The sequence below is a fragment of the Sander lucioperca genome, chromosome 13 (genome assembly GCF_008315115.2).
Source record: "Sander lucioperca isolate FBNREF2018 chromosome 13, SLUC_FBN_1.2, whole genome shotgun sequence".
NCBI lineage: Eukaryota > Metazoa > Chordata > Actinopteri > Perciformes > Percidae > Sander > Sander lucioperca.
Window position 1 is genome coordinate 12,355,992 of NC_050185.1, and position 11,761 is coordinate 12,367,752.

At 39.0% G+C, this 11,761-nt stretch overlaps 1 protein-coding gene across 1 annotated transcript in view; it reads left to right on the top strand.

Annotated features, from left to right (window-relative positions):
* The window catches only part of lrch2 (leucine-rich repeats and calponin homology (CH) domain containing 2), a 30,945-nt gene extending 19,914 nt beyond the window's left edge, over nucleotides 1-11,031 (top strand). The window contains exons 18-21 of the mRNA XM_031320231.2: nucleotides 1,937-2,049; nucleotides 7,686-7,823; nucleotides 8,026-8,103; nucleotides 8,921-11,031. Coding sequence (XP_031176091.1) covers nucleotides 1,937-2,049; nucleotides 7,686-7,823; nucleotides 8,026-8,103; nucleotides 8,921-9,040 — 449 coding nt within the window. The 3' untranslated portion in view covers nucleotides 9,041-11,031. The remainder of the gene's footprint in view (nucleotides 1-1,936; nucleotides 2,050-7,685; nucleotides 7,824-8,025; nucleotides 8,104-8,920) is intronic.
* The last annotated feature ends 730 nt before the right edge of the window (nucleotides 11,032-11,761 follow it).

Here is an 11,761-nt window from a genome sequence, read left to right on the forward strand (position 1 = left end):
AAATTTGCAACTTGAGTCCCCCCCCATGTCTGCTGTTCGGTTTGTAAAACTTGTGTGAATAGACTTAAGTGAATAGTGAAGGCCATCATCACAATCACCAAGATCCAAAGTGGCCCCCTTAAATAGCTAGTTCTGTCTGACCAACTGCCAAACCTCTAATTTATTCAGTCCACTGTATCAGCAAATCCTCATCTTTGAAATGCTGGAACCGAGAAAAAACTATTTCCAGAGTGTAGTAAAAAAGAACCGGTAATCCAAAGAACAAAGGAAGTACAAAAACAGGAAAATACAGGAAGCACAGAAACTGACTAGAACTGACACGGGGAGACACGACAGGAACCAACACAAAATGATCTGACACAAGACAAAGGGAACACAGAGGCTAAATACAAGAGGTAACAGGCAAACAAGGGACAGGTGATACAGCAGGTGAAACACATCAGGGCGGGGCAGGACAATAAGACAGGCGGGAAAACACAGGAAGTAAAACTAGACAAGACAAGACAGAAAACCAGACTACCAAAATAAACAGGAAACCGAAAAATAAACTACTCAGAATACTACACAATAAAAACAGGATAAACAGAAACATACACCGTCAGCAGAATAATACACACTCCAACCAGAAACATAAACAATCCTCAGAATGATAGGACAGGAAACAGCAACAGAAATATACAAACAGGCAACAGAAATACCCACAACCACAACAGTATGTCCCTCTTTGGCTAATGTATTTTAAAGATGGAGGCGCTACATGGCGGCCGTCATTGGAGCGAGTCGCTCCTATGTATTCTGAATGATTCTGACTGTCAGATTCTACGCTTAGGAGAATACTTTGATTAGTTGGTGGAAGTAATTACACATGAATGAGTACATATTTGTGAAAGAACAAAGGGGTTTTTGCTAAGAATCAACTCAAAAAATTACACAATGTAGGTTTAATAATGCATCATATTTTATGGACTCTTCATATGCTTTGTATGTAAAATCTGAATTGGTAAAGTAACTAGTAACTATAACTGTCAAATAAATGTATTTGATTAAAAAGTACAGTATTTCCCCCTTAAATGTAGTGGAGTATAACGTCCCACTCAATTTTGTACTTATGTACTGTACTTGAGAAAACATTTTCTTTCTTGCTTCTCTTCAGAACTGTAAGGAAGATGTTATTTTAACCAAAAAAGAAAAAGAGTTAGAACCCCTTTATCTGACTGAAAATTGACCTGTGCTTGTAACATGTTTGGGAAGATGACGATTAGATGACTGCCTGAGTAGGTAGGAGTGAAATAGTGAATTAGTTTTAAAATAAGAGGAAAATTCATCTCTTATCATTACCCTCTTTCAATAGTGTCACATATGTAAAAGAACATATTTGGAAAACATTCATATCATATATTGTAGAAGCTGCGTTTCCAGAAACAAAGGGACCAGTGGGGTGCAAGGATTTGTGTGGGATGCAATTGTAACAAATCTTCTTTAGAGAAGAACTTTTTCATTTTTTTTTTGAGGGATATGTATTCGATCGTACTATGTTGTAGTATGATAACTAAAGATAAAAAGTGATGCCAGAAGTGTGAATCACACCTCGACAATTTCTACAAACCATGGAAGTGAAGATGCAAAGATATTTGTTTTCTACACAATGTAGTTTGGTTTCATTCACCTTTTTCCTGATGACACAGATAATATTCAGATTTCCTGCTTGGACATCATCAGATGTAGGGCTTTGGTTTTAGGCCCAATAAGAGAAAAGACTTTCCTGGAAAGCAGGAGTAGAATCTGTGTAACTGTGTTCACACTGACTTGTAGTAGATCTCAGGTGGCGGTTGATCTGCTAGGAAAGTCATTAGTAGCTGTGTCTCGGATTTTAGCTTCCTCTTTGCATCTCACTGTGTGTTATCTGGAACTCAGAACAATTCATCTATTATTTCAGCCTTCACCAGAGGAAGCCGCCAAGAGTACAGCTCGACAGACCCCAGCTTCACTATGAGGAGGAAGATGGAGCACTTGAGAGAGGAAATCGAACAGATAGGACTCTTACGGCAGGTCAGAAGCTTTACAGATTGTTTATGCCTTTGTATTCTGCACAAAACATTGAGTCCTTCACCGTCCAAAGCCTGCCAGATCCTGCTTTTTTTCTAGTGTTTATACCTTCAAGTTACGTCTTGGTTTCTAAGAAGTTGTGTCACACTGTACTTTGTATCAGCCCTATAGTTGGACTGCTTTGCATAAACAGAACTAAGCATCATTAGGCTTAGAAGGAGAAAGAGAAGGATCATGAAAAGAGCTTACCATTTACAGACAGTCCGTTGACAAGAATGACAGGATGATTCTGTAAAGTCTCAAATAGGAACCTACTTTAGAATTTGCTTGTGTGTGAACGTGCACATTTAACATTCCAATGTGTCAAGTTTACCTACCTTATATTCAATAAGTACAGTATGTGCCTAATCCTATCCGGAGTTCTTCATAACAGATGAGTCACCACTTCAATTCCCTTCAACTGTATGTTGCTTGAGGCGCCAAACTTTGCATTTTTTTTTTTTAGATCAATTTTTTATTATTTTTATATTTAGAACATACAGAACAGATAAACACAATTGAACAAGAACAAAAACCCTCTCCCACCCCCCACCCTCTGCGGTCTTGAGGAAAACAAAAACAAACAAATAAGCAAAAACAAAAACAGAAATCACACCTTGCCTAGTCACCTCCTCTAATTCTTGTGACGCTGAGGTCATTAGGACTGATACTTGTGCTGCTGCGTTTTTCCATAGATCTATAGTCGATGATTTGGCTTTGTTAATCCTTGCTGTAGAGAGCTCAAGCATAACTATGTCTAGAAAATACGCCAACCACTGTTTTATACAAAGCAAGTGGGGGGGGAGCCAGCGTTGAGCTATCATTTTCTTGGTTGCGGTTGAGCCGGCTAGCCAAACTTTCTTCTGTCTCCCAAGCAGGTATAGTTTAGAGTCATCATTAAGTAACAAAACAACCGGGTCAGTAGGAATTCGACATCCTATCACATCAGATATTATTAATGTTGTTTTATTCCAGAACTCATGCACCGGTTCACACTCCCAGACCATGTGCAGGAAAGTTCCAGTTTGTTCAGGTTGACAGAACGTGCAATAGGGAGTGGGAATGACTTTAGAAACGTATCTCTTCTGAGGAGTCAAGTATGTCCTATGACATATGTTGAAGTGGATCATGGAACAATGGAAACTTCCAATTAATTGCGTTCCCCTCAGGGCTCAGCTCTTGCTCCCATTTCCTTGCTATTGGGAGTTCTCCTATGGAGAACTTTGCAATTATTAAAGGTGCAGAGTGGATTTTCTTGTGAACAAACATTCAGTTGCACTCACCAAAACTCATCGTGTGTAGTGCATTTCCCTCCTCATAAATCATTTGCATTTTTTAAGTTTTAAAATCCATCGCTGTTTACCAGTGCTTAATTTGTAAAGTGGGAGGTCCCGGAGCGCAGAGGGGGGGTGGATCCGGCGACTTAAAACGGGGGTTGGAGGTAACGGAACAAAAAAAAAAAGACACTGCCTACGTAGCTTCTCTGACTAAAAAAACCTAAACAACGCTGTGTGTACATTAGAGCAATGTTTATTTTTATTTCAGAACATGAACTGCATCGGTGCGAAATGTAATACACTGCAACAATCGTTTTCACAAGCAGCAATTATCCATTGGACTATTAAATTAACCAAAAAACCCACATGGTCTCCACATTCTTGATCGGCAGAAATGTTTTTGCATGTTTGGGATCCGACTGGCCACTGTATTTGAAAAAGTTAAGCAAACTTTGTTGTCTTTTTGACATTTTTTCCCTGAGTGAAATGAGGCTATAACAGCAATCTCAACCAGCACAAGCGCTTGTGCCTACCCTCCCTCCGTCCCTCTCCCCACTCCGTCTTACCCTGAAAATTCACCTCAAAACGCATTGAAAATGCAAACACAAGATTTTTGTGGAACTTCAATGGGGAATAAAGACTAACAAGACAGATAACAACATTGAACACTACACAAACAGTAATTTATTTTTTTCATTTAGGCGAATTGTTCATGGTGACACAGGAGGTGCCGGATCCAATAAAAAAGGTTCCGGATACAACGTCGGAGGTGCCGGAACATGTTCTGGCGTGTTCCGGCTCAAATTAAGCCCTGCTGTTTACATCCATGTTTACTAGCTCGCCTTCTTCCCTGTCTCTGTTGGCACATGGCTGCACATCTTGGCACATTACTGCCACCTATGGATCAGTGGAATAGTGTGACAAACAGTCTGTCTGCTGCAGCCACAGCTTGGTTGGTTCAAGTTTAAACTTGTAAAATTACAAGTATACAAAAACTAGTTAATGCTTGATCTGCCATGCCATGATCTCCATGAAAAAAGTGAAACTTCAGTTCAGAAGGGTCACACCATAAAAACAAAAGCGATAGCAAGCTGACATCCTAAACTGGACTGACAAAGAAAAACAGAGGTGAGAGAAGCTGAGTACCTGTTAGCAAGATGTCTGTATAGAAAAAAAGGCAGCAAGCAGCAAGTTGGAAACTGTCAGGCACACCTAAACTATGTGAAAAGAGCATTGTGTCCTTAAGCCTAAGGTGACCAAGATTGTCTAGAAGAACTAGGATAGAGACGTGAGGTAATGTGCTGGGAGAGACCAAAGAACGCTTTTGTGCACTTTGTTAATTAGGCAGAGAAAGCTGCAACGTATGAGATCACTGAGTTAATAAATGTTGGACTTCATGTCTTCAGGCCCTTTCACAGGTTGAGATGACCTGATATCCCTGAAGCAAGCTAACATTATTTACAGATTCGTAGGAATTTCCTATACTGTAGTTATGAGCTGAGTTAAAGCTTTAGTGTGTAACTTTTTGATATTAACGGACGTCTGTTACATTCAAGCCATTGCCAAATGAGTTGCTACAAAGCTAATTAAGACTATCGGCTCCACAAAACTCTCTGTGTATTTCTCAGTATGGCTATGTTCAGAAACTGGTGTCGCCCAGCAACTTTCGCGCACAGAAACTCGAGTGAAGATAATGACCTTTTTTGAAGAGTTCATCATGTTTTTTTTAATCCTCCGTGTCCTCCTTGGTTACTAGCAACTGCGTGGAAGAGGGGTGAGGCGGGTGCGCGGTCATTGAAGGCTTGTATCATGTGGATGCGCCGACAGTTTTGTTCTCATTATTTAGAATTCCTCATGTGCGAGACCGAAACTACGCACTATAGCGTTAAAGCTGAGAAGAAACAACAGCAAGAAAAGGAATGCAAGGAATGCACAGGCGTAATAGAAGAGACATCACTTTCCTGGGAAACCCGCCACTGACTTCTTTCACAAAAAGTTAGAGCAGGCCTTCTTGTCCATGTCAGCTTAAAGGTCTTGCCCCTGGACCTTCACCGAGAAGTCAAGTCTTGAGTCTTGACTGAATGAACTTTCTATCTCAATAAAATCATTTTCATCGCTGGTGAGAGATTACACTACTTCCAAGGAAAGTGTTTTGAATGGAAACTACAATGAAGGTCAAATTGCATTCACTGACCAGAGTTTCACATTTAGAAAAGACCATTAAGCAATGCTGGGAGCAGAACAACCCTTTTGTTTGTCCAATGTTATGGAGAAAGCATTAAAGCGTTTGATAGTGTGCACAAAAACCCCACATAGTTGATCATAAACGTCAATAAAATTCCTTACAAAATCATTATGAATACTAAGATCTACTGTCAAAGCCAACCTGATGCAACAACGCATTATGTCTCACATCCTATTCCTGCTCCTCATTGACTGGATTATGATGACAAACACAGAACATGTGTTGGACTCTGGCAGTAGCTACAGGACCTGGACTTGGCTTATGACAGAGCCTACACACCGTCATGCACAAGATCAAACATGCTTTCTTTTGGTGACAGATAGCGTCCTGATATTTAATCTTGCGACACCTACTGTGATAGATGACACCCCTTTGGTATATGACCATGCTACTTCGGGAAGTCAATCAGAAAGAACCTTTTAGGCACTGAAGTACTGTGAAGATTATGAAAACCCTATTTTGTTTTGTTACTAAAGGCCCACATCAAGTTTGAAAAAGCATCACAGCTTTGTTAAATAATAAATAAATATCCTATTTAGAGGTGTCCTCCTTGGCTACTAGCAGCTGCGTGGAGGAGGGGTGGGGGTGTCTTATTACTTAGAATTCCTCTTGGGGGAGACAGAAACTGCGCGCCATAGCTTTAAACATGCAAAGAAAAATTATGAATACAAAATGTTAGCTATGTAGGCCATTATGACAACCTAGTTTATAGAACAATGTATTCAATACATTTGGTCCAAATTCACAGAAAGGACCATACACAGATACCATGTAAACTTCCTAATGTATTGTACTCCTTGACAAGTTTCACTCAGCAAAAAGAGTTACTAGTTTTCAACCTGTGTATAGCTCCTTAAATTTCTATTCATTGCCCAGATCCCATCAGTTCCCCCCCCCACACCCCCCCCTGGGTCTCGGTCATGGTGCAACAATATATGTAGATAAACATGAACACTAAATCAACCATACAAAACTAAAATCCAGATGACATAAATGCACATCCAAAACATTAACAGAACATTATTAAAACACACTTTAACTAGGACAGAAACCGTTCAGAACATATTTTTTTTCTTCCCATGAACCTTTCCACTGCTTCAGGCAGAACAGTTCAAATGACCCCACCCCTCCCATACAGAAACTTAACATCCTTTGTTATCTCTGCTTAATATGATCTGTGCACTGCATATGTAAGCTGATTATTAACAACTAATGTGATTTAGTAGTGAATATGGTTTTTAACAAAACATGAAAGAATAAGTAGTGATCAAAAAGTTTAATTACAACTAAATCTGGGTTTACTCCAGACATGCACACCTTTTAATGATCTGCAGCTGGGCTCAGTCTTAGAGACGCCAGGTAAGAAATCCCAGAACCAAAAATAGCAACTCCTCAGGTGTATTGGAAACACTCCATTAAATGTATGAAGGTAAATATGGTGCAAAATGGAGAATGTGTAGAACAAAAATCTGAACTTGTATGTTGACATTTTCTACTACTAGATAGAAAATATTCACACACTTGTGTTTGTAAATCACCCACTCATGAACCTTGCAGTTGTGGCCAACTGTCCACTTGGTAGTCAAATGTCTTCTTTTACTTTTCTTTGAATCATCCTCATCTTTTAGTTGGTTGCTTGTTTCACCCCAGTAATTTGCCACCACATTTTTTTGTCAGCTCAAATCCAAGGAAATGGCAGACTTGGTTGAAATGTGAAATAACAACAGTGGCAAAAAACAACTGATGAATCACTCAATTCTCATTGGCTCCATGAGTAAATGTTGCATTACAAGTTTGCACCTGTCTTTGTATTTATGGAAATATCAATCTACACATTTGTAAAATTGTTTCTGTGACTTAAAATTCAGAACACGTGTGTGAATATTTTATATAAGTTCAGATTTTTGTTCTACAAGTTCGCACATAGTATTCTACAAGTGCTCACATCAAGTCTACAAGTTCTTAAATAAAGAGGGTCCGAAGAGGAGACAGAACTCAATGTAAATAATACAGAATACAGTGTATATATAAAGTATAAATATTGTGATGTTATGAGGTCATTGTTAATGTGTTTTCAGAACATTGAGTCCAGATTGAAGGTGTTGCTCCCAGACGATGTTGGAGCTGCTCTGATGGATGGGGTTGTCCTTTGCCATTTAGCTAATCACATTTGTCCTCGGTCTGTCGCCAGCATCCACGTGCCGTCTCCCGCAGTGGTAAGCACACTGAAAATCTAAAAGGGTTCTTTTTATTTCAAATCGCAAATAACAGTTGGTGAGATCTGAAGAATGAAGTGAGAATAAATTAGCTATATCACTTTTTGTAGTTAATACTTCAGAGTTATTATGTACCTACATAACCTACATAACCTTGTGTACTGCTTTTAATTTCTAACATGATTGATATCCTGTCTTCCAGCCAAAGCTTAGCATGGCTAAATGCCGTAGGAATGTGGAGAACTTTTTGGATGCCTGTAAAAAGCTGGGTGTCACACAGGTAAGGCTGTTATGATATTATGTGTATGTATCTCATAGCCGATGGAAATGAAAAGAACATTTATTATCATTTCCTTTGGCAAGATCTGCCTGACATATAAGTACGGTATTCAAATTGTTACTTCAAAACAATTATATATAAATATATATTTATGAATTGTAGTGCTTGAATTTCACCAATGCTGTTTTAGCAACTAAATTGTTTTGACATGACTTGAATTTTTAGATTTAGAAAATTACCAGTTGAGCAACGTATATGTTTTGAATATTGGACAAATCTGCATTTGAGAACCCTAAAATAACAAGATAACAAATAAATATATATATATAATGATGAATATTCAAATCCGTACAGCCATTTTTTTGCTTCACAAATCTCACAAATATTTTAAAACCACTGCTACAAAACTGTCTAAAAGACATTATGTTTTTTGTTTGTTTTGAGGGTACTGATCCATGACAAAGTGATGATGTCAAATCAGTATTATAGAAAATTAAGCAGTGTGCTGTTACTGTGAAGAAAGTCTCATAAATGTGCTTCAGTAAGCTACAAAGATCTTTGAGAAAAAAAAATGTTTTTTAGTTAAACATAACACAGCCACATAATCTATGTTGATATCATAGTATAGATCAATATCTTAAAACCTCAGCACATAAAACCTAAACTATTGGCAGGGTTAGATACCACTAGAGGTAAGTATGTTTTTTTTGGAATTTGAACAACCCTATAAATAATGACGGAGGAGAGAAACTACGTAAGCCACACCTGTCTTTTTTGCTCAGTGTAAATAACAAAAGACGCCTCTCTGCTAATTCAGGACAAGCTGTGTCTGCCCCATCACATCCTAGAAGAGCGCGGTCTGGTGAGGGTGGGTGTGACTGTCCAGGCTCTGCTGGATCTGCCTGATTCGAAGCCAACACAACTGTCAGCTGTTTGACACAGGCCTGAATGCTGCATCCAACCTGCAGCCATCCAGCCTGAACCCCTCTCCCCAGCCTGAACCCATACCCCATCGCCAGGGGCCAGGGAGCCCGTTCGGGCAAGGGCCCAGTGGCTCGTAGGTCTTTGGGAGTCTGCTTCTGCCTGACTGAAACAGGAGACGGGATGGAGAAATCCCTCTGTCTCTTTATATGATGTCAGCCGCCTCCCCACTTCCTGTCCATCGCATTTTCACTTGTATCCTGTTCCTAGTTACTGGGGTCATCCTGTTTTTGTGTGGACTAGCAATGTGTGTGTTTCCTGAGCTGCACAGCTCAGACTTGCTAAGGAGAGACATAAAAGACAACTGGTCTTTATAAAAACCTGTTTGTCCGTCTCAACATGCTCAGTGATTATTGAGCGTGCAAGTGCCAGTATGACAACATTTCCATGCTGGTGTTGGGGACATTGGCAGTGAGGAGATGAAAGACACAATTCTTATTTCTTTCACTAAAGAGACCTACGCTGCACGCTGGTCTCGTAGCCACAAATCAGACTTTAAGGGGTTCTTATACTCTTGAGTTTCTCTTCTGTAATTTTTTTCCCATGAAAATTCATTTTTGAATTTATTAGTGTTTTTTTACATCATGTCCCCACTGTTTCTGCTTTTCAGCAGTCAAACCTAAGTCATACTTCAAGTACTGTTTACGTATTTGAGCAATCAACATATTTGAACTTCTGTACAAATCCACACTTAAAAAAAAAATCTCAGTACAAACCTGCATGACATTTGACCACTGTGAGAACATGCTTGGCTGTGGCCAAAAGCACGACGGTCCTGTTTTGTAGCCTTTTTATTTCATTGTACATGCAAGGTTTCTGTTTTTGAAAGATATCCTGTATTCCAACTTTTCTAAAGCTTTTATACTTTCGTTCCAGTCATTGCCAATTATCACTTGCCATTTCTGTGGAGTTCAGAGCATGGGTTTGCCATGTTAGACACAAAGCAGTTAGGATTTTTATTGCTTTGCATAACCTCAGATGAAACATGTTTATACTGTATGTGTTTGTGAGTGGAGGGGTCTGAGTGAAGGGCCTCTTGATCAGAAAGGGGCAGTCACTCCTGCAAACCTTCCACACATGGCATCTTACTGCCAGCCCACCCTGCTGCATGTGGTTTCTGATACAATTCATTATTTCAGGGAAATTAAATTATTATTTGTTTTATATTTATATGTTTTTGCTCTGTGCGTCCTTACCCTGACTACCAGTGCAGGTGCGGTGCAGCTGAACATTTAGATCTCACTTGTGTTTTCTGTGTGCTCATGGTCAACTTAATGACTCTGTAGTGAGAAATTAGAAATTAGAAAATGACTCAAAAGCAGCTGGAAGTGTAGCTATACTGTTCCTCTGTGTGCATTATTAGCAGTAGTGACAGTAGTCACACTTGTATTTTAAATTGGTTGTACATGAGAATTACTCAGTTTGGGAGTTAAAAAAAATGTGTTCACACTATTTGTCAGTAGAGCTGACAGCAATGTTGACAGCTTAAGTGGTACCTGCCTAAGAGGCTTTTTTATGTGGCAAACCTTTAGCAAGAACTAATCATGTTCACAAAGGCAGACTTTGGAGGAATTCTTAACTGAACATTTCTGCAGGGCAATATTAATCTGTTGTCAGGTGATTGGCATGTTAGTCTAGGCTGCTGTGGTGCACCATTCATTTGAAAGTTGTATATCAAATTATGTCAATAGCAGAAGTCAACTTAAACTTTGACTACGAATTAATTATAAGTAAGTATGGCGATGATGCTGGCCAAAAGATTGCTATTTCTGTGCTTTAAGGGTTTATTTTACATATAGTGTGAATATTTGCCTGTGGACCTTAGAAGATAAGCTGGGGACTTTGTGACCTGTATTGATCAGTGCAACGTTGATATGAAATCAATTAAATGACCTCTGGCTATGACAAAGCCTTTGCTAGTTCAGCTACGGCAGCCTGCCACAAAATTAAAAAAACAGAAAAATGTAGGCAAGGCAGTTAGTTTTGATGTCTCGTGAAGAAAAAGCTAACCATGATGCAAAAACTGCTGTAATTTTAGGTTTATTGTTTGTGTAGCTGAACCATCTTGGAAGACAAAAGTACTTAATGCCACTTCAACACCTTGAAAGTCTACAAATACCATCATGTTAAAACAGCATTGTTACATCTAAAACATTACATATTGTGCCTTAAAGGAGGGGTATTCTTTGATTTTTCTGCAGGCTTATGTAATTACACTATTACGTTTTTTAAATGCACCTGTGGTTTTTTTGTTGTTGAAAAATCCATGATTTATAGCTTTCTTATAGGATGCTTTAGATTTTGTGTAACATAAGCATCTTTTCTACTGATTGGCTACAGCTCTGATCGTGCCATACTGCAGGAGAATAATTGTAAGTTGGAGATCAATGGTCAATGTTAAATAACTCCATGCACTACAGTGCATAGACAACCAAAATCTGAGAGAGAGTTACTTGAGGTTAAATTCACTGAATCTGACAAGCATGAGGCAGCTTTTCACTGTTATTGCTTTCGGGCATTGAATGCTGTTCCTGAGAACCTCCTTTGGGCTGTATTGACCGACTTCTTGCCATCATTTTCCAAGGAAGAGATACAAAACAATACAGGCTTTTAACAGGCCTTTGACTGTGAAATATGCAGTCTCATGTCATATTTTTTTCAGTAATCCCTATCAATT